This window comes from Piliocolobus tephrosceles, chromosome 17 (assembly GCF_002776525.5).
Source record: "Piliocolobus tephrosceles isolate RC106 chromosome 17, ASM277652v3, whole genome shotgun sequence".
Taxonomy (NCBI): Eukaryota; Metazoa; Chordata; class Mammalia; order Primates; family Cercopithecidae; genus Piliocolobus; species Piliocolobus tephrosceles.
The window spans coordinates 40,344,389-40,368,570 of NC_045450.1; the positions used below are offsets into that span (position 1 = coordinate 40,344,389).

General features: G+C 35.9%; 2 protein-coding genes across 3 annotated transcripts in view; both read left to right on the plus strand.

Annotated features, from left to right (window-relative positions):
* Positions 1-24,182, plus strand: part of LPCAT2 (lysophosphatidylcholine acyltransferase 2) — a 76,368-nt gene that overhangs the window by 39,324 nt on the left and 12,862 nt on the right. Inside the window, exons 10-11 of the mRNA XM_023209959.1 lie at positions 1,053-1,178; positions 2,560-2,713. Coding sequence (XP_023065727.1) covers positions 1,053-1,178; positions 2,560-2,713 — 280 coding nt within the window. The remainder of the gene's footprint in view (positions 1-1,052; positions 1,179-2,559; positions 2,714-24,182) is intronic.
* On the plus strand, positions 17,846-19,076 carry CAPNS2 (calpain small subunit 2). 2 transcript variants are annotated; one of them, XM_023209961.1, is made up of 2 exons: positions 17,846-18,040; positions 18,167-19,075. In XM_023209961.1, the coding sequence occupies exon 2, from the start codon at positions 18,428-18,430 to the stop codon at positions 18,896-18,898; it is 471 nt and encodes a 156-aa protein (XP_023065729.1). In that variant the 5' UTR covers positions 17,846-18,040; positions 18,167-18,427; the 3' UTR covers positions 18,899-19,075. The 2 variants fall into 2 exon arrangements, with proteins under 2 accessions (XP_023065729.1, XP_023065728.1); XM_023209960.1 differs by having other exon boundaries at positions 17,846-19,076.

Consider the following 24,182-nt stretch of genomic DNA (forward strand, 5'->3'; position numbering starts at 1 on the left):
TTCAGTGTTTTTCCAGTTCTTATAAATATGTATTTTTTTTCAAATTTAATTCACTATCATTGAATCTGTGAGTAGTGAAGTAGGAACTAGGAGCTATACTTTCCCTTAAGGATGGAGGATGTTTAGGTTTAGAAGAAATATTAACTTATTATCAATTTGCTTCAGTATTTTTAGAAGATTGCTATGTAGCAAGAAGATGATCTCTAGCTGTAAAAGATGAAAAACATAGACAGCTAGCAGTTTGGATAGACTGTTTATTTACACTATATACAAATGCCATTTATCTGTTTCTTTTATTTTATTTATTTTTTGATATGGGGTCTCCCTGTGTCACCCAGGCTAGAGTGCAGTGGTGCAATCTCAGCTCACTGCAACCTCTGCCTCCTGGGTTCAAGCGGTTCCCCTGCCTCAGCCTCCTGAGTAGCTGAGACTACAGGTGTGCCACCACCATGCCCGTGTAATTTTTGTATTTTTAGTAGAGATGGGGTTTCGCCATGTTGGCCAGGCTGGTCTCAAACTCCTGGCCTCAAGTGATCTGCCTGTCTTGGCCTCCCAAAGTGCTGGGATTACAGGCGTGAGGCACTGCGTTCAGCTCCATTTATCTGTTTAAACAGTACCCTCCACAGGCATTCTCTTTTTGTCCTTACAGTAACCATTTGGAATAAGGACAGAATTCATTCCTATGTACAGATGAGAAAAGTGAAGCTTCATCCACAGCTGGTAAAAAAAACTCCACTAGGACTCGAACCTAAGTCTTCTAATTACTTTCGATGGGACTGAAGGCAACTATTATCATTATAGTTAAAACACAAAACAAAAATTATCAGCAACACAGACAGAAGCATGTAGATATAAGGAGATTAACCTGATCCATAGTAAGTCTGCAAAGAAATGGAGAAACATGTCTCTTTGTCAAGAAAAGCGAGAGTTACTGGTTTAAAAAGTAGTAAATGCTTTTTCATTTGCTGTTGTTTGGAACCAGTTAAAGCCTAATGAAATATGATTACTTTTTTTAAAAAAATGAATTTTAGTTTGCTTCTTAATACTTTCAGAGCTCTGGGAATACCAGTAACAGATCATACCTACGAAGATTGCAGATTGATGATTTCAGCAGGACAGCTAACATTGCCTATGGAAGCTGGGCTGGTGGAATTTACTAAAATTAGCCGTAAATTGAAGTAAGTGTATTTTAAAATGACTGTACTTTCATAAAGTTGTTCAAAGGGGATCTGAAATCCTATCTGTTTATTTTTTCCTGCTCTAGTTCCCACTTGGTGTTTATTAGGAAAGTCAGAGTTGTGAATTTATTTCACATTTTATTCATCTACTTTTGCTTTTTCAAGAACAGTTAACTCAGAGATATGTGCACTGGTCACAGGAGGAGACCAAGGGATAATAATGTGGATCCACACAGATCTGCCTCCCTCCTCAGAAGGAGTTAGTGACTCAGAGAAGTTAGTCCTGTCACCTTCTTACAAGGACAGGATCATTAGATGATACTGGCATGTGGTAGTCAGAACTTCGCATGTGAAATATGAATTGATTTGTATAGTTGCAATTCTTACCATCACTGAATATTATATACTTGCCCTAGATCTACCTTTTTTTCTGGATACCTATTTTTTTAAAAAAGACAAAAATTCTTCTTTGTGCTCTTATGATCTAGTTTAAACCATTGAGAACTTTCTTGTTGAGCTATTTGCTGTAAAAGGTGTAACCCTAAACCTCCCTCTACCCTTATTGCAGTTCATTCTGTTCTCAGCCCTATCTGGAATTTGCAGAATTTATTAACATCCTGTCTATGAAGGAGATGAAGAACCAGTTACTATATCAAAGTTCAGTATTAAAGTATAATATTTTGATAACTGGTATAGAAAATATTATTTATATCGTAAGATAAAAATGTTTTTTGCTTTTGTTTGCGTATTATAGTCCAATGTTCTGTAGATTTAAAAAGGTTAGATAGTCACTGAAATTGGGCTAAGAAGTATGTGTTAGGTCATTTGTTTAATTCAACAAAGCAGAGATAGGGTATGATGTAAGCTACAGTACATTTTCCAGTGTTTTATTACAGTGGTTTTTCATAACTAATCTTGGAGGACATGTGTATAGTCTAATGAATCCCCCTATCATAACATTTTGTGAAATATGAATTCGTTATCAGCCTGAAAGCTTCTTGAAAGCAAGAATTGTTATTTCATCTTTAAAAACTTAATACATGCTATGGATTCACTAAGTAATGTTTAGATTTAAAATACTTGCTTTCTTATTTTCTTCTCATGAATAATTTATTACTCCACTACAATGTTGTTCTTTTTATTTACTTTTCTTTTCCTGAGATGTTTGAGATAATTGTCAGTTACAGAAGTATCCTTTAAAAGATTAAATGCCTGCATATATGTTCAATATGTGCTTTTAAGTACCTGTTTTATTCTCCTTTACAAATTTAACACTTAAAATATTTTTCTCTCAGATACATTAGTAAAATAATGCCCATAAAATGTCCATGTGAATTGTAAAGGGCTAATAACATGTATCTATAATTCTTTGTTTGTTTAGATTAGATTGGGATGGTGTTCGTAAGCAATTGGATGAATATGCATCTATCGCGAGTTCCTCAAAAGGAGGAAGAATTGGAATCGACGAATTCGCCAAGTATTTAAAGTTGCCTGTTTCAGATGTCTTGAGACAACTTTTTGCACTCTTTGACAGGGTATGTTAAAATTTAATCTTTCACATTTTTACTCTGTCAGTCCTACAGTGAATAAATCAATATGGTAGACAATTTGACAAACTTGATAGTTCAGTGTTAGAAGAATCAAGGCTGAGCCTATGGTTTAATTGCATGATTTTGTTTTTTTCTCCTTCATCGCAATATTAATAATTGTGTGTGTGTATTGTAACATTTATTATAGGGTCATATATAATATATGTATCTATTATTTTAGTGTAATATAATATAATATAATATATCTATGATTTTAAATACCAGGTCAGAAATAAATATTGTGGCCATATAACCACATTTGTGGTATGGAATTGAAAGAGTTTATATAATTGGCAGAAATTTTAAAATTTATATCAAAACTCATGTATTGATGACATGCATGTTAGTATTTTATTCTGAAGGTTTTAGACTTCCACAAACCTGGATGAAGACCAAATAGACTTTTATTTTCAAGTGACGTTTTGTAACAAAGATTTTAATTAAAATCTGGCTATTTGCCATTATATTGGGGATACAGTTTGCTGCTTATGAATATTTAAGTACATGCAATTAGATAACTGAATTGTCAAAAAGTTTCCCTAGGAAAACTGTATCATGACTTCAGGTTTTCTATTTTTTAATTTGTGTTTTAATGTATAAAATTGATAGTATACAGAAATTAGCCAGGCATAGTGGTGCACACCTGTAATCCCAGCTACTCAGGAGGCTGAGGTGGGAAGATCACTTGATCCCAGAAGGCGGAGGTTGCAATGAGCCAAGATCATGCCACTGCATTCCAGCCTGGGCAACAGAGCAAGACCCTATTCTCAAAAAAAAAAAAAAAAAAAGATAGTAAAATGCACTGTTTTGGTTACAGTTCTATGAGTTCTAACAAATGCACAGAAGCATGTAACTACCACTGCGTTCAAGATACACAACAGTTGAAAATATATGTATATTTTCTTGCAGTTATTCCATTTGTAGTCAAGCCCTCCCCCCAGTTTTAAGTCCTGGCAGCCACTGATCTGTTCTCCATCTTTATAGTTTATCTTTTTCCAGATGCCGTATAAATGGAATCATACAGTATATAGTTTTTTTGAGTATGGCTTCTTTCACTGAGTATAATGCATTTGAGATCCAGGCATGGTGTTTTATAGATCAATAATTAATTCCCTTTCTCTGCTGAGTAGTATTCAGTTGTATGGATGTACCATAGTTACTTTATTCCCTAGTTGAGGAATATTTGGTTTGTATATAGTTGGGGACAAATATGACTATAGCTGTCATTCTAAGCATTTGTGTATGGGTTATTATATAAATGTAGGTTTTCCTTTCATTTCACTTGGGTAAATACTTAAGAGTAAGAACCCTTTATTTTATCTTATCTGAGAATTACCTTATTTTGCATTCATTCTGAAGGATATTTTTGTTGTACAGGCAGGTCTTAAAGATGTTTAGGGTTTGGTTCTAGACCACTGCAATAAAGGGAGTATCACAATAAAGTGAGCCATATGCAGTTTTTGGTTTCCCAGTACATAGAAAAGTTTATTTATAATATAGAGTAGTCTAGTGAATATGCAATAGCATTATGTCTAAATAAACAATGTATATACCTTAATTTAGAAATACTTCACTGCTAAAAAATGTGAGCAATCATCTGAGGCTTCAGCAACTTGTAATCTTCTTACTGATGGATTCTCTTGCCTCAGTGTTGATGCCTGCTGACTCATCAGGATGGTAGTTGCTGAAGGCTGGGCTGGTTGTGGTACTTTAAATAAATAAGACAACAATGAAGTTTGCTGCATTGATAGACTCTTCCTTTCATGAAAGATTTCTTTGTAGGCTGGGTACAGTGGCTCACACCTGTAATCCCAGCAGTTTGGGAGGCCAAGGTGGGTGGATCTCCTGAGGTCATGAGTTTGAGACCATCTTAACCAATATGGTGAAACCCTGTCTCTACTAAAAATACAAAATTAGCTGGGCATGGTGGTACTTGCCTGTAATCCCAGCTATTTGGGAGGCTGAGACAGGATAATTGCTTGAACCTGAGAGGCAGAGGCGGCAATGGGCCGAGATCATGCCATCGCACTTCAGCTGGGGCAACAAGAGCGAAACTCCCTCTCAAAAAACAAAAGTTTTTTTGTAGTATTCGATGCCATTTTATAACATTTTACCACTGTAGAATTTCTTTCAAAATTTCGGTCAGTTCTCTCAAGCCCTGTCATTGCTTTATCAACTAAGTTCATGTAACAGTCTAAATCAATTGTTGTCATTTTGACAATGTTCACAGCATCTTCATCAGGAGTAGTTTCCATTGCAATAAATCACTTTCTTTGCTCATCCATAAGAAGCATCTTATCCATTCAAGTTTTATCAAGAAATTGCAGCAATTCAGTCACATCTTCAGGCTCCATTTTTAATTCTAGCTCTCTTGCTATTTCTACATCTGCAGTTACTTCCTCCATTGAGGTCTTGAACCCCTCAAAGTCATCCATAAGGGTTGCAATTGGCTTCTTCCAAACTCCTGTTAATATTGATATTTTGACTGTTCTTAATGGCTTCTAGAATGCTGAATCTTTCCCAAAAGGTTTTCAATTTACTTTGCCCAAATCCATCAGAAGAATCACTAGCTATGGCAGCTATAGCCTTATAGCATTTCTTATGGCAGTTATAGCCTTATAGCATTTCTTAATAAGGCTTCAAAGTCGAAATTACTCCTTGATCTATGGGTGGCAGAATGGATATTGTGTTAGCAGGCATGAAAACAACATTAGCCTCCTTCTATATCTCCATCAGAGCTCTTGGGTAACTAGGTGCATTCTCAACGAGCAGTAATATTTTGAAAGGAATCTTTTTTTTCTGAGCAGTAGGTCTCAACAATGTTCTTAAAATAATCTTTAAATCATCCTATGAACAAATGTGCAGTCATCCAGGCTTTGTTGTTCCATTTATAGAACACAGACAGAGTAGATTTAACATAATTTTAAGGGCCTTTGGATTTTCAGAATGGCAAATGAGCATTGGCTTCAACTTAAAGCCACCCGCTGTATTAGCCCCTAACAAAAGGATCAGCCTGTCTTTTGAAGCCTTGAAGCCAGGCATTGATTTCTCTCTAGCTATGAAAGTCGTAGATGGTATTTTCTTTCATTAAAAGGCCGTTTCATCTATGTTGAAAATCTTCATCAATTATGTTAGCTAGATTTTCTGGATAACTTGCTGCAGCTTCTCCATCAGCACTTGCTGCTGTACCTTGTACTTTTATGTTATGGAGACAACTTCTTTTCTTGAACCTCATGAATCAACCTCTGCTAGCTTCAGTCTTTTCTTCTGTAGCTCCCTCACCTCTCTCAGCCTTCACAGAATTGAAGAGAGTTAGAGCCTTATTCTGGATTAGGCTTTGGCTTAACAAAATGTTGTGGCTTTGACCTTCTATCCAGACTATTCAAACTTTCTTCATAACAGCAATAAGACTGTTTCACCATCTTATCATTTGTGTGTTCACTGGGGTAGCACTTTTAATTTTCAAGAACTTTCCTTTGCATTCACAACTTGGTTGTTTGATGCAAGAGACCTAGCTTATGGCCTGTCTGGGCTTTTGATATGCCTTCCTCACTAAGCTTAATCATTTCTAGCTTTTGATGTAAAGTAAGAAATGTGCAATCATTTCTTTCACCTGAACACTTAGAGGCCATCATAGGGTTGTTACTTGGCCTAATTTCAGTATTGTTGTGTCCAAGGAACAGGGAGGACCAAGGAGAGGGAACAAGACTGGGAATGGCCAGTTTATGGAACAATCAGAACACACACATTTATCAATTAAGTTTGCCATCTTACATGGGCAGAGTTTGTAGTGCTCCAAAATAATTATAAAATAGCATCAAAGATTGCTAATTATATATCACCATAGCAGATATTATAATAACAAAATTTTTTGAAATATTAGGAGAATTATCAACACATGACACAAAGACATGAAGTGAGCAGGTACTGTTAGAAAAATGGCACTGATAGACTTGCTCATGCAGGGTTGTTACAAATCTTCAAATTGTTACAAAAAATACATTATCTTTGAAGTTCAGTAAAGCAAAGAACAATAACATGAGATAAGCCTGTATATAAAATTCTGAGTCGACTGTTCTTTTCTTTCAACAGTTTAATAATGTCCTACTTTAAGTTGCCTCCATGGTTTTGCAGCCTTACTAGTTGTTCTTCAAGTTTTGACTTTCCTCACCAATCCTCCTCCTATGCCATTTTGTCCAGAGGTAGTTGCTTTTTGTATTTTGTTCAAAGTTTCTAGTTGTAGTTGAGAATGATAGGCTGGCTAAAGATTCCATCCATCTTGGCATGTAACAAAAATTCCAGCTTTATATTTACTATTGGAAAAAAAAAGTAGTTTGTAAAGAAAACATTGCTTGATGACCAAAATAACCAGGGCTTTTTTCTTTTTTCCCAGAGCGCAGTACATTCTTCTAATGACTTATTCTGTGATCTCATAGATGAACTATTCTTTAACAAGATGCTGTTAAGCAACCTTCTTTTAGGTGTAGTGCCTGGACCTCTCTTCTGGGCTTGCATGCAGCATACAAATAATCTGTTCTCATGTATTAAATACTAATGTATGACTGCAGCAGTATTACTAAAAAGTGCAATGAAGATTTAGGGGAAGAAATAAGTAAATTATTGTTTGTTTGTTTTCTTGAGACTGAGTATCACTCTATCTCCTAGGCTATAGTGCAGTGGCATGATCTCAACTCACTGCAACCTCTGCCTCTCATGTCTAAGTGATTCCCCTGCCTCAGCCTCCCAAGTAGCTAGGATTACAGACATCTACTCCTACACCTGGCTAATTTTTACATTTCTAGTAGAGACAAGACTTCACCATGTTGGCCAGGCTGGTCTTGAACTCCTGACCTCAGGTGATCTGCCCACCTTGGCCTCCCAAAGTGCTGGGATTACAGGCATGAGTTACTGCACTGGCCACAAGTAAATTATTGGACGTAACTGTGCAAGTTGGAAAATTAGAGGTACCTTTTTACTTGTATGATTACTAATATTTCTGAGATTTATATAGAATTTTCCACTATGTTTTTGGAAACTATGTGAGTAATTTTAAATAACATTTCTATATATATGAAACTAGTAATGGGAAAGAATATGGCAGGGACCTACAAACCAGGACAGGAGATAGGGAAATAGGAAGGGACATGAAACAGGGACAAAGGACGAAGTTTATAGCATATCTTAGACATTGTGCCCATAAGGAGTTTTAATCAAAATTAAAAATAATATCTGTAGAGCTTGCCCTGTCCTTCAGGTGTCAAACTCACTAGCAGTTACAGAATTGCTATGACACCAGTTCTGTGTTTTGATGACTGATGATACCTGCCAACACCCTCATTGTTTGTACAGCACTGTTGAGTATAGGAAGATTTGAGTGGGGAAGGCGATATAAATCAAAGATTAAAATAACTGCCAGCTAGCTGATTGACTAACTCAGACCAGAGATAACAATTGGCCCAGGGAGTTGGAAGACTGGTGAGCCTTTGTAGCTTATTTGGTTACCACAGTATCGCATGAACTGATTTGGTAGGCTGACATATTATTTTATAATCGTGGGGGTTTTTTTGTTGTTGTTTGTTTGTTTTGCTTCTTTGTATGATATGTCTGAGGTTTAGATATAAACCATAACTGTTCTTCAAAGCACTTTTCTTTTGATCTCCAACATACTGGAAGGTAGAGAAAATAGTCTGGAGAATTAATGATTAATGCATTTTCACCTTTCTTTCCTTCCTTTTTCCTCTCTCTCTCTCTCTCTCTCTCTCTCTCTCTCTTTCTGTTCTGAACACACCTGAATGTCTGTGCCTGTGAAGATTTACTTTGTTTTGAGAAGCTGAATTGTGCAATTGATGCCACACCTTATACACATACCCATTTTCCATGCTAGGCTTGTTTTCTCAGTCTCTGTAAGTGATTTAGTAGAGGGACGTTTGATGGGAAAGGCAAGAAATTTCAGCAGCTCCATAGCTTGTTTCTCTCAGGGTAGTTTATCTTGCTAAACTAAGTGCACAATGGGAGGAAAGGGAGGAAGGATGGGAAAGAGAAAAGGTAAGGTGTCCCTGTTGCTCTTTCAGCAGGTAGAAATTCCTGCAATGGAAAATGCTCCCATACACCCTTCCCATGTTCCCTTCACACTTTATCCTCCTTTCTCCCTTTCTTCTTTTTTTATCTCATCTTTTCTCAAGTCTAATGCTGTTGTGGTTGGCATTTGGGGGATGGAGGGAAAACCTCAATATCTCTCCACCACTCCCTTACTTTTTCTTCCCACCTACATTCTTGGTTAGTCTACAAAAACTTCATAATGTTTTTTGTCTCAATTTATCCTACAAAAATATGCTATTAGCTCCTTCTAACATGTCTTTAGATTCTCAGATATTTGATGGCAGACAATTTCAAGGTCCAACAGAAATGTGGTATTCATGATCCAAAGCATGGCATAGTTCACTAGTTTGGGATAATTTCCTTTGGAAAGGTCTCATATCTTGGAAAAACAAAAAAGACCCTTTTCAACTTTAGGTTTAAGTTAGCTTCTTTATTTTTGAGAATGTGTTCTTAACTCTGGTTCAGAGGTTCATTGGGGATTAGTTAAATGTCCAGATGAGTGAGAGCTAAGGGCTTAAACAATGGTTTAAAACAGTGGCTTCTCAACATTTTTTATGTTTATAATTCAGATTAAGAGTAGATGTTATGCCAGCACACTTGAAGGGATTCAAAGACACTTAACAAGATTAGGAAAGTTTTACACTGGCTAAATCAGAATTAATTACAACACAATCATTTTTACAGTTATAACAATGTCTTGCAATGTCCATAACAACATCATTCTTCATTTCATCCTCCTTCAGCATGGTGTTATTCAGCAGTTGTGTGCTGCCCTGGCAGCAGTATCTTCTGTACCTATAAAACAGTTCTCACATATTTGTGTAAGCACATAATTTTTTTTGCAAGCTTGCCAATATACCATATTATCCGCCTCTTACCTCCTACCACAAGCAAGTCATATCTCTTCCACACTACATCTCAAGATGCATTCATCTTAATTTTCTATCTAACACTGTCACCATACTCACTAGCAGCAAAGCTATATTTCAGTCAGGAAACTTTTTCTGCAAAGGACCAGATAGAAAACATTTTTGACTTTGCAGACCATATGGTGTCTGTTACAACTATTCATCTCCACTATTATAGTGCAGAAATGGCCATAAAAATACATAGATGAATGGCATGACTGTGTCCCAATAAAACTTTATTTACAAAACAGGCACCAGATTGGATTTGCCCCTCCCGCTGTAGTTCGCTGGTCCCTACTGTATTTCCTAAGCTGATGAAAACAAAGCATGCTTGTAGGTTTAAGAACTGGATTGAAGGATTACTATAAGTCACTATAAGTCTGACTTATAGTGACTGTTATTAATTTGTGGGTATTCTACATCTGATTTAAAGGGATCACTAAGACTCTTTATTATTGACTAATCTGTCTAGCTCTTGTTACTATCCTCCCATAGTTGTAAGTAGTGGTGTATCATTCCTCTTCACAGATGAGAGGAAAAGAGTGAGGAAACTGATTTCTAATTCTCAGCTGTAGCCTGGCATGAGCTCACTTTCTCTTTTTACCAACACCATTATATGCATCATAGATTATTCCTTAGTAAAACTTAGATAGATGGTTATGATTTCCATTCTGTAAAAAATTTAACAACGGTCATGATTTTTCCCATTTCTGCCTCCTAACAAGTACTTAGTTCTTCTGGAATTACTATGTACTTTGTTTAAATATTAGACAGGAAAAGTTTGTGTATACTTTAGCACTTTGGCAATCCAGCCTTCTTGGCTATTGTAAACTTCTGTAGATGTTTTATTACTGTTTCACATTATGTGGAATGAATGTGTTTCTTTATTCCAAGTTTTTCCTGTCTGCCCTGTTCTTGTTCTTGGTATTGGTTCAAATGTTAAAACTTGAGTGCCAATAATAACAAACATTCTTGCCTGCTCCTTCCTGTTAGAGAAGGTAGGGTACTGTAGTGTGCAGGTTTTCTGCTCATGCTGACAGTTAGGACAGGGCACTTAGGTGGCTTAAATGACTGGAAATAAACAGTGAGGTCTTCTATCTTTTAAGTTTCAAGTTAAGGTTTTATATGTAATACAGTATTTCATAATTCACATGAAAAGAACCATTTTGATTCCAATCCCAGTTAATCAGGATTTGCTATATGAAGTCTACTCCACAACTTATATGATATAGTTTGCAAAAAAAAAAAAAAAAAAAAAAGGCTATAACTTTCTGGGTGGGACACATAAACTTTTCTATTTGGTTACATGCCTTGAAAGTTTGGTTCTACATGTCTGAGTATTTCCCTATTCAATTCTGAGGTTCACTTAGCTCCTCCATTTAGTCCGTCATAGTATTTTCTATGTCTGAATGTAGTTAACTAAAATGTCCATTTAGACATGAGAATTATATGCTTTACTTTTGGCTTCTCAATGCAAGTATACTTGGGAGATGCATAGAGGAAACAGAAAGGAGACTGTAAAATTAAAATGTAAGTTTTTAAACTAGAGCAAGGTAGTAATTACTGGCCTCCTCCAAGAGCACAAGGAAGTAAAGAACAAGGTTTTGTAAAGAGAAAATTGTGTCAGATCAATTCAATTTCCCTCTGTGACAGAGTGACAGTCCAAGATGATAAGGAAAACGAAATAGATTTCATCTATATGGACTCTAGAAAGGCTTTTGATTTCATCCAACATGACATTCTTATCAACAAATTAGGAAAGTCTGGTCCAGATCACGTTGCAGTTAGATGAAAGCCCCACTTGACAGAAAGGCTTCATCTAAAGTGGGAGTTGTGATTCCTTCTGTTATTCTAGATGAGGTTCAGTTCCCCTTGGAATTCTGTTTGGAAAGCAACATACTTAATAGGTTGCAGTCACCAGACAATATATCAAAGTGGGAATAAGGGTAAGTGAGCATGTCTTTAAAAGTTGTGGAACCAGACTGAGATAAAGAAAGATTAAATTAAATTAATATATAGCATAAAAATGTCTAGGTGCCAGAAGGAAACTAAATACAAGAATGATGTTGCTGTCACAAATCTAGATTCACAGAATTGTAGAGCTAAACAGACCTTTGGGTATCAAATTGCCCATCTTCTTTATTTTGCAGAAGATTGCCAGCTCAAGAGAGAAAGTTACATGCCTAAGGCCACACAAGCTAGTTAATTGCAGGACTGGGACTAGAATTCCTAGTTTGGTATTCTTTTTTACTACAAACTGTCACTATTGACTTTTTAAAAAATAATTCTCTTGAGGCATATTTTACATATCATAAGTCACCCAAGCATACAATTCAATAATTTTTTTGGTAAATTTACCAAGTTGTGTAGTCATCAACTTTCAATCAGTTTTAGAACATTCCTATCACCCCAGTATGATTTGTTATGCCATTAACTGTTAGTTCCTGTCACCTAGTTATCCCCTAGCCTTAGGCAACCACCAGTCAACTTTCTATCTGTATAGATTTGCCTTTTCTGGACATTTTATATAAATGGAATCCTATAATGTATGTCTTTTGTGTCTGGCATCTTTCACTTAGCATAATGTTTTAAGGTTTATCTATCTTGTAGCATATATCAGTCATGATTTTATTGCTGAATTGTATTCTTTTATGTGGATATATCATATTTTGCTTATCCATTCACCAGTTGGTGAACATTTAGGTTGCTTCCACTTTTGGACTATTTTGAAAAATGTTTTTAATAACATTGTGTCTCAGTGTGTACTTAAGTCTAATAACTTGGTTCCCCAAATTGGGACTAAATTATCCATCAGATGTGGCTTCTTCCCCTCCTACACTTTTTTTTTTTTTCCAGATATGGATGGTAGAGTTCCCACAGACAGAAATTAAGGTTGCTATTAATGTTCTAATAAATAGCCATAGGGGATTAAATCATCCAGAGGAGAAAAAGCTTGTTAATCTAATAATAGTCTTTTATTCTATGATGGCTTATGAGAAATTGTTAGCCAAATGCCCTCCATCTTCACAGAAAATAAATGAGAAGAATTGAATTTAAACCACAGCAAAAAAACACTTCAGACGGGCACAAGGAGGCACATTTTATGTGACAGTCGATATTATCAAGTTAATTTGCAATATTATAAAAACAAAGTTCATGTAATTTTCTCTGAGAGAAGCTTATATGAATGTGTTTAAATCTGTCTAAAGCCAGATGGCCCCTTGTGATTCCCTAAAAGGAAGACAGTTCTTTTGTGATACTTTTGCTGAGTAGTTAAAGAAGACATTTGGCTTTTGGTGTTCACAGAGGCCATTTCATTGTGCCCATGAGAAATAAAATCAGTTGTTGGAAAGTTTTATACAAACCACTCAGTGTGGCAGAACACAGGACATTGCTCTCATGTCCTGGACAGAGCGATGTCCCCTTGCTACTATTCTCTCCCTAATAATAGCTAGAATAATCATTATTCAATTCTAGAATTACATAATTTCCAAAGTAATTTCACATCTAATCTCCTTTTAACTTTACATTTGAGCTGGCAGTAGTTTCTACAATTATTTGTGAGAGAGACTCTACCACATAGCAGTTCAAAGCCGTTTCCAATTTGATTCCATCTTATTGATCTCTTTATCTCTCATCACTCCTAGCAATAGAGTCTCATTACATTGTACTGTTCACCATCTCTTGAATACCTCATATCCTTTAGCTCCTCTGTATTTTTGCTAGACTGTCCTTTTATATCCCTTATCTATTTGGAGAACTCTGACTCAGTCTCTAGTCAGGCCTACACATGATCTCTTCTATAGGTAAATGTTCTCCTTTCCTTTACCTCAGTAGAATTCACTGATTCCTTTTTGCGTGCCCATACTGGTTTGATGTCATAGGACACTGCACTAGCTACATGACCTTGGACAACTAGCTTAACTTTTCTTGAATTTTTCTTACCTTATCTGAAATACATTTGTATCTTTCAGAGGAATTCAATCAAACCTAAATACTAAAACATATTATATACAAATACAATAGATTAGTATTAATAGTAGAAATGTGAACATAGACTTCATATTATAACAGTTTCCTATAGTTCTACTTGATTCTTGAGCACAGCCCTCCTGCTTTATTCACCTCTGTAACCTCAGTACTGAGCCCAAGTCCTGATACATAATAAATCAGATTGAATCATTTAAAGTAAGCAAGGCACATATTATTATTATTATCATTTTGTAGATTTGAAATTGAGACCCCAAATGCTAAGTAATATAATGACTTAATCATCAAGTCCTAGTTACTTTCCCCAAGTTCACCAATAGAACTTCCAACAACCTCTGGAGGATTTGTACTCTGACTGTAACTAGTATTAAAGGTAGGATTTCTCAAAGTATTATCTGAGCTACCTGTTACAGACTGACTTCTGAAGATGCTTATTAAAAATATAAAATCAAATCTCAAAAATACAATGTTGAGGGGGGAGGGGCAGAAAGCCAGACACATAAAACCTGAAATGAAAGAGAAGACATTGCTACCAATTTTACAGAAATAAAAAGGATGGTGAGTGAGTACTATGAACAACTGTATGCAACAGATTGCATAAGCTAGATGAAATTGTCAAATTCCTACACAACCTACCAAGACTGAATCATGAAGAAGTAAAATATATCAATAGACCTATAATTAGCAAAGATATTGATTCAGTAACCAAAAACCTCCCAACAAAGAAAAGCCCAGGACCAGTTGGCTTCACTGGAAAATTCCACCAAACATTGAAAGAAGAACTAACACCAGTTCTTTTCAAACTCTTCCAAATAATTAAAGAAGAGGGAATACTTTCTGATTCATTCCATGAGGCCAAAGTCAGATAAAAACACTCGGAGAGAAGAAAACCACAGAACAATATGCTGTATGAACATGGATGCAAAAGTCAACAAAATATTGTCTAACAGAATTCAACAGCACATTAAACAGAATTCAACAGCCAAAGTCAGATAAAAACACTAGGAGACAAGAAAACCACAGAACAATATGCCGTATGAACATGGATGCAAAAGTCAACAAAATACTAGCAAACAGAATTCAACAGCACATTAAAAGTATTATATACCATGATAAAGTGGGATTTATTCCTGGAATGCAAGATAGTTCAGTATATGAAAATCAATTAATGTAACACAGCATATTCTCAGAATGAAGGGGAAAAATCACATGATCATCTCAACGGATGCAGAAGATGCATTTGACAATATTCATTACTCTTCCCTGACAAAATCACACAACAAACTAGAAGGAAAATGCCCCAACATAATAAACACCATATATGAAAAGTTGGTAGCTAACATTATGTGCAGTAATCAAAGACTGAAAGCTTTTCCTCTAAGATCAGGAATATGACTAGGATGCCACTCTCATGCTTCTACCAACATGGTATTGGAAATCATCACCAGAACAGTTAGGCAAGAAAAAGAAGTAAGAGGCGTATGAATTAGAAAGGAAGAAGTAAAATTATCTCTGTTAACAAATGATATGATCTTATTTGTAGAAAACCCTAAAGATCCCCCCTCATACATACAAAAAACAGAACTAATTAAGGGACTTAGCAATGTTACAGGATATGAAGTCAACACACAAAAATCAGTTGCATTTTATACACCAACAATGAACAATTCTGAAAAGGGAACTAAGAAAACAATTCCATTACAATGGCATAGAAAAAAATTAAAAGACTTCGAATAGACTTTAAGAAGGAAGCTAAAGACTTGTGCACTGAAAGCACTACTAAAAGAAATTGAAGAAGAGACAAATAAATGGAAAGATATTCCATATTTATGGATTAGAAGACAATATTAAGAGTCAGTACTTCCCACAGTGATCTACAGATTTAAAGCAATCCTTTTCAAAGTCCCAATGTTTCTTTACAAAAATAGAAGAATCAATCCTAAAATTCATAGGGAATTTCAAGGGACCCTGAATAGCTAAAACAATCTTGAAAAGGAATAACGAAGTTGAAAGCCTGATATTTATTCATTTCAAACCTTACTTCAAACCTACAGTAATCAAAACAGTGTAGCACTGGTTTCAAGAAAGACATATAAGCCAATGTAATAGAATAGAGAACCCAGAAATAAACCCTTGTGTATACGGTCATATGATTTTCAGCAAGAATGCCAAAACCATTCAGTGGGGAAAGGACAGTCTTTTCAACAAATTGTGCTGGGAAAATTATATATCCACATGCAAAAGAATGAAGTTACCTTACACATATACAAAAGTTAACTCAAAATGGATCAAAGATCTAAGCATAAGAGTTGAAACTATAAAACTCTTCAGTGAAAACAGAGGAAAAACTTCAGGACATTGGATTTCTCAATGATTTCTTGAATATTACACCAAAAGCACAGGCAGCCAAAGAAAAATAGATAAATATGACCACATACAAATTTTAAACTTTTATGCTTCAAAGGACACTAACAACAGAGTGGAAAGGTAACCTGCAGAATGAAAGAATGAAAGAACATATTTACAAATTGTATATCTGATAAGGGATTAATATCTAGAATATTTAAAGAACTCCTGCAACTCAACAACAAGAAACCCAACAAATAACCAGATTTTAAAATGGCCAAAAGATTTAAATAGACATTTTTCCAAAGATCTTCTTTGGCCAGTAAGTATTAATACATTAAAAGATGTTCAACATCATTAATCATTAGGGTAATGCAAATCAAAACTACAATGATATACCACTTTACAGCCGTTAGGATGGCCATTATTAGAAAACAAAACAAAACAAAAGAGAAAATAACAAGTGTTGGCAAGGATATGGAGTAATTGGAACTCTTGTGTGTTGCTGGTGGGGATGTAAGTGGTATGGTCAATATGGAAAAGCATATGGTAGTTCCTTAAAAAGATAAAAATAGAAGCATCATATGATTCAGCAATTCCACTTCTTGGTATATACCCAAAAGAATTGAAAACAAAGACTCAAACAAATATTTGTATACCCATGTTCATAGCAACATTATTCCCAATAGCCAAAAGGGCAACCTAAGTATTCACCAATGGGATAATGGAAAAACAAAATGAGTATATTAATGCAATATAATATTGTTCATCATTAGAAAGGAAGGGAATTCTGACACATGCTACAACATGGATGAATCTTGAAGAAATTATGCTGATTGAAATAAGCAAGTCACAAAAGAACAAATACTGTACGATTCCACTTATATAAGGCATGCAGAGTAGTCAAATCATAGAGATAGAAAGTAGAGTGATGGTTACCGGGGTGGGGGAAGGGGAGAATGGGAATTATTCTTTAATGGGTACAGTTTCAGTTTTGCCAGATGAAAAAAGTTCTGAAGATAGTTGGTGGTGATGGTTTCACAAACTGAACTCTATACTTAAAAATGGTTAAAATAGTATATTTTATGGTATGTATATTTTATCACAATTTTAAAATATTTAGAATTTTTATAATGAAAAAGGAATACATGAAAGAGTCTGTACTTTCTGATTTAATTTATTTAAGGTGCAGAAATAAATCTATAGTGTTAGATGTCAGGACAATGGTTATCCTTGGAAGAAGGAAGTAACTGGAGAGAAGTATGAAGAGGTCTCTGGGGTGCTGGTGATGTTCTATTTCTTGATGTGGATGCTATAACATGGATGTGTTCAGTCTGTGAAATTCTTTGAGCTATCCATTTGTGATTTATATGATACATTTTTTACATGAATATTAACTTCAAAAAAGATTTTAGCAATGTCGATCACAGACCCCACAGCAGACCTATGGAATCAGAATATCTGGGAGTGGGAACTCAGGACCTTGCATTTTAAAAACCTCCCTTCTAAGTTTTTCTTAGGACTACTTGATTTTGAGAATCTTTGCTAAAGGAAGAGGATTAGATAAATATTCTTCCAATGCCCAAGATTTCTTCAGTTCTATTCTAACAATAAATATTTCTTAGAAAAGAAATTTTTGATTTCCTTGCATCATTTACCTTCTTCCTGTTAGGAAAATGCACATCATGTTTTAGGTGCTGAGACACAGGACTAAGAAATCGATGACATAAAAATGCAGAGTTTAATATTTTTTCGTTAAAACTATTATCCTAAGGTGTCATACATACTATAATTTATGAATATCTGGAAGAGTGAAAACAATTTTATTGAGGCCTTGTAAAATATGGCAGGTGCTAGGACCTCATGGAACTCAGGTATCTTCAGGAGGATGTGAAACATCACAGCGTGGGGCGTGGTGCAGTGTGAGCAGGTAAAGAAAAGCCAGTTCTTCTACATGTAAACACTTGAACTCCATTTCATCTTTTTTCATACCATTCCCAAGATTGCGGCAGCTTTCACATTTGCTTGTTAAACTGAAAGCATGTTTCTTGCAAAGGCTCTATTGGAAGGAGCAGATCGAGGTCTTGGAGAAGCTCTTGGAGGCCTCTTTGGAGGAGGTGGTCAGAGAATAGAAGGAGGAGGAAGAAATATTGGAGGGATAGTTGGAGGAATTGTGAATTTTATCAGTGAGGCTGCAGCAGCTCAGTATACTCCAGAACCGCCTCCCATTCAACAGCATTTCACCAATGTGGAGGCCTCAGAAAGTGAGGAAGTTAGGCGATTTCGGCAACAATTTACACAGCTGGCTGGACCAGATATGGAGGTGGGTGCCACTGACCTGATGAATATTCTCAACAAAGTCCTTTCTAAGCACAAGGATCTGAAGACCGACGGTTTTAGTCTTGACACCTGCCGGAGCATTGTATCTGTCATGGACAGTGACACGACTGGGAAGCTGGGCTTTGAAGAATTTAAGTATCTATGGAACAACATCAAGAAATGGCAGTGTATTTATAAGCAGTATGACAGGGACCATTCTGGGTCTCTGGGAAGTTCTCAGCTGCGGGGAGCTCTGCAGGCCGCAGGCTTCCAGCTAAACGAACAACTTTACCAAATGATTGTCCGCCGGTATGCTAATGAAGATGGAGATATGGATTTTAACAATTTCATCAGCTGCTTGGTCCGCCTGGATGCCATGTTTCGTGCCTTCAAGTCTCTGGATAGAGATAGAGATGGCCTGATTCAAGTGTCTATCAAAGAATGGCTGCAGTTGACCATGTATTCCTGAAGTGGGCACTGAGAAGTCAAGACCCTCCCTGGAGGACAGGACTGAAAACCTTGCCATGCTGTACGCAGTTGCTGATACTCTGTGCAACAGCTGTCATTTCCTGGCGAGCTCTTTCACAACCCTACGTATTTCTGATTGTATGCTGCCTATTACTGCTGAATTAAAACAGATATTTCATGAAAAATGTTCTGAGTGGTTTGTATATCAGCTTTTTGAGATTTGGATTTATATAGACTTACATATATATGATGGGGAGGTTGTGGGGTAGAGTTCTAACGGAGTAGATTTTAAAAGGTGTTGCTTATTTGGTGAATAAATTCCAAGGAGTAGGAACTTTATTATTGTTGTTATTGTTGTTAAGAATGAATTTTTTAAATCCTAGAATAAATCAAGAAAGCCCTCAGGAGATACATTTTCCATTTTAAGAAGTTGGGGAGAGAGGTTCAAAATCTGTTTTTCTTGTAATTTTATACCTGGTCTTTCCATTATGTAAAAAAATGAAAAGTGCTTTTTAGGAAACTTATTTAACCGTAAAGAAACAGGTTCAGACAATGAAATTAAGCAGTTTTATATAAGGGTAGCATTTTTTAAAAATGATGGAGCTACTATCTAAAATTCTAAAGTTCTTTAATTCTGTTTCTTTAGTAAAAAAAAGCACATAGCAATTTTGTTTTGCTTTGATACATTTGTAAAGAGAGTCAAAGACATTGGGGAATAAAACAGTATACTCATAGTTCAAAAATGTCTCTAGCTGCCTTAATGAATCAAAATGTTCGCTCTTACACGTACTTCATACAAAATCAGGCATGCCCTGCTGACGTTAGCCAGCTCTTGTTGTGTCTTGTCCTGCCTTAGAGCAAGGAAAATTCTTCCGTTCATCTTTGGAAACTACAGGCAGGAAACAAGCAGCAAGCAAAGAAGAAAAAAGAAAAACACATGAACAGTAATCAGTTAAATGCAATGTAAACCAATATAGAGAACAAATATTACTGACTATTGCAATTGTTCTCAGCCCTAGCTGCAATTTGGAATCACTGGGAGAGCTCTTTAGGAATACTAATACTTGAGTTTCCAAATATGTTAAATAAGACTTTTTAGAGGTGGGGCTCAGAGATGAATATTTTTAAAGCTCCCCAAGTGATTCTGATGATCAGCCAAGGTTGACAGCCTCGATTGCTTTAAAGTAGGGCCACCTCACAGTATTTTTCAAGCCTGTCTCAGCCAAAACTAAGGCCAAACAGGAGAGTCAGTGTTGCTAGCATTCAGGAGAAGGAAGATAGAAATACCAAGAAATTGCCACCCAAAAGCTGGCGTAGTTGTGCCTTTCTTGTGTACAGACCTTGGTTTGGCTTTATAATTTTGATAACAGGCTGTGCTCGCAGAGCAAACAGAATCCAGAATCCTGGTGCCAGTAGACACAGCTAGAGAGGCTGCATTTCTAAGTGCTCAGTTCCTCTGTCTGCTATTTAATTGATCTCCACCCATTCTGCTTCTCTGATTTTTAATGCATTGTCTCTATCCCAGGCTACTTTGGAGGGTCATCCTGAGTTTGCAGATAAATTCTTCCTTCCTCTTTGGACTCATTTAGAAGAAAGTTGTAACTATGGAAATGATGTAACTAGCCTGTTAACATCCTCAACTTCCTGCTAAAAATCCCTAGTGAAATGTGGAGAGGTTGGCTTTTGGCCTTTGTGTTCACCATCATCGCCATCATATAATATTTATGAAACACCACACACATATAATTCTGAATGGAGCCAAGCACAGAGATCACATCCACTTTCCTCAAGGGACTTGTAATTTGACCTTGGTCTGGTATTCTACTTAGACCAGGTGTGGTTACACAAGAAGGAGGCTGCTGCCAGCAACCACACATTAATATCAATCTCTCTATTTTAGAATAAGTCCAGGAATATGTTAGGCATGGATGTAGTAAAGTAGCCAAGAAAGGGGAAAGCTGCCAGACATCCTTTAAGGTCTCAGAATATTAGGTTTATAATTTAACCTTTCCACAGGATGGTTGTGGAAAGAACAATGTAACCACATTTTTGTTCCTCACTTTATTGTAAATGTTTCATAAAAGTTAAAACAATCATCTCACACTAGGAGTGGTGTTATTGCCCTTGCTCCTTAAGTTAAAGGATTACCTACTTTTACGGTTCTCTTCTAGCATGCTCACGGAAAAACATCCCGAAATTACCTAAGTTTCTCTCCTGTTCTCTTCTGAATTTGTGTAAGTAACCTCAGACATCAGAGTGGATACTAGAAACTAAAAAATCTGAACTTTTTCCAAGTAACCAAATATGTAGCATTGTGCAGAACCAGCAAGTGATTGAATTTCTTAGTTTTCATTCAATATTTGTAAAGGCACATTTTTAATGTTAGAGGCAATACTTGACACCTTTTTAAAAATTTGCCTGTTCTGTAGGCAAGACTATTTATAGCCTAAGATTTATATAAGATAATTCATATAACTCCATGCCATTATTTTCAAATTTCTAACATTAAGTAATTTAATCAGTGTAAATTAAAAATCATACTCAGTGATAAAAATATGTGAAATTATAAATCTACATTTTTAAATTTCAAAATATCCCATGTGATTTTGAAAAGTAACTTTATCTTGATATAATCCACCAAATTTTATAACCTTTAAAAAAGGAAAAGAACCATGTGCTCTGTAACTATGAACAGCAAACTTCCAAAACCATTCAAAATTTGTATGTGATCTTAAAGGTCACTTTAAAAACATTTTTAGGTAGTGGTGCATGTGTTTTTAAAAGTTGGTTTATCTAGCTACCCCAGTCAGAAATCTTATCAGTACTGGCTGGACATGGTAGCTCAAGCCTGTAATCTTAGCATTTTGGGAGACTGAGGCAGGCTGATCGCTTTGAGCCCAAGAGTTCAAGACTAGCCTGGGCAACATGACAAAACTCTGTTTCTACAAAAAAATTTAAAAATCCCCACAACTAGCCAAGCAAGTTGGCGCACGCCTGTAGTCCCTGCTACTCAGGAGGCTGAGGTGGAGGATCGCTTGAGCCTGGGGGGGTCCAGGCTGAGTGACAAAGGGAGACCCTGTCTTGAAAAAACAATTATTAAAAAAAATCTTATCAGTAGTATTACACAACTACACACTTAGTGGGGACTTAAAAAATATTTGTGGAGGCACTTACGACGTATGGATATTTAATATGCCTACTGATCTTGAAGAACCTTCTGAATTGCTTTTTAAAAATATTTAAGTATATTAAAACAATTTTATTCCTAGAAAATTGATACAATTTATATGGTTAGAAATATGCTCTTAATCAGAATATTCAGTTAAATAGAATACTTCTTCCCATACTCTTCTGCATAACTGAGAAGTTACTGTATTTTAATACTAATACTCTTTTGGATTTATAGAGTATCTTTCAAGATGTGAAGACTTTTTTTCTGTTGGTTGCTGCCAAGTAAATTCTGTTTTATGTAAACATTTTAAAATTATTTTGACGACATTGATTATCTCTCATTTACAGGGATGATATATATCAGTTATAACACAACAAAGAAAAATAGTCCCTCTTCTTGGGAATTTATCATTGCAAAATGTATTCAAAACCATATCCTTACATTTTGCTGAACATGAAAAGTTATAGAGTATCTAATTCCACATGAATAAAGATGTTGGATAAATTCAATGGTGAAACAACTGGAAGGAACTGATACTTGAGAATCAGACACATGAGAATCACCACTTATTTTTTCAAGAGTTTTAAGTGGACAATATTTGAACAAGTAGCCTAGAGCTTCCTGCTGGCCCTGAAAGCTGGTGGTGTGTGACTGAGCAGATGAAAGCTGCTGGGGGGCCATGAGCTCACAGTGACCTTCCCTCACACACACTTCCATGCTTTTCTGATCCTGCTGACTTCCAGGAAAGGGATGGGGCCCACTCTCTGGAGTTTCCATGAGACCATTATCTTTTCTATTTGTGCTTACCCAATGCAAGTCCTTAGTTCCAACTCTGGACTTCTCTGGGCTCCAGATTAGGACAGGTTATGGAGGGATTATGGCCTCCCTCCAAAGAGCTGGTCTCCTTTGAAATGTGGCCCTGAAATATTTTCAAGTCTAGATTTTTTTTTTTATTAAGTTTATAATTCTTCCTGGGGACCTCAGTAGGTTTTTAAAGAAAAGAACCAAAGATTGTGGAATAATTCTTACCATGATACTAATTCAACATTTAAGAATTAAAAATAGTATATTTTGCTGTATAATTTTTATTTGTTTTGGGGTACGTTTTATCAAGCCATTTGCTGTAGTAAGCAGCCAGATTAACTAAATTTTAATTGCAGCTATGGCAGTAGTTAGTTTTGTGACCTCAAGAGAAAGTTTTATCTCATTTTTTTCATTGGTAAAAATGAAGAAGTTGAATGGATGATTTATAAGATTCCTTCCAGTTCTAAATTTTGTTATTCTGAATTTGGAATCTTAACAGTGTATTGATTTACTAATCCAATAATATAATCTCTCAGAATAATTTCCATGCTGCTTTTTCCTTCACATTACTAGGATGAAAACATTCATATACCTTCTCTTGTGATCATCAAGATTCTGTTTTAACATTCTTTGTCATTCAGAACCACTCATATGTTAATGAAATTAGAGGTCCAGAATATTACCTTGTTCTGTGACTAGTGGTAATGTTAAGAGTTTGCCACATTGCTATTTCTCTATCTGCAAAATGACTTAATGATGCTTGACCTGTGTTACACATAGGGTTTGGTAGTATAGATAAAAATGGAATGTCTCACAATAAAGATACAACATAAATTCAAAGGAGTATTTCCAATTATTCAGACAATCTGTGATAGTAACTTCGGTGTCCATAAATCATTCTTGGATCTGTTCTTAAGAACTTCTATTTAAGACTTCTATGTTGCTTAGTGGAAAAAGTTAATTGCAGAAGAAATGTATCTATGTTGAACAATATAGCCATGTTTCAAGAAGCTCCTCAGCCTCTAAGGCTCAGTAAAAACAGCCCTCCAGAGTGCATAAGAAAATTAAATGGTGGTGGCAAAGATGGAAAAGATTTCCTTTAATACTCTGCCTTCTCTGAAACTTCTGGAGTGATGAAAATGTAGATACTGACTGTGGTGCTGGTTACCATAGTGTATACATTTGTCAAAACACATCAAACTAAGCTGGGTGTGGTGGCACACCCCTGTAGTTACAGCTCCTCTGGAGGATGACGTGGAAGGATCTCTTGAGACAAGGAGTTCGAGCCTGTAGTGCACTTATGATCGTG

Coding starts and splice junctions, on each gene's coding strand:
- CAPNS2 (XM_023209960.1), top strand. CDS start 18,152: ATGTTTCTTGCAAAGGCTCTATTGGAAGGAGCAGATCGAGGTCTTGGA.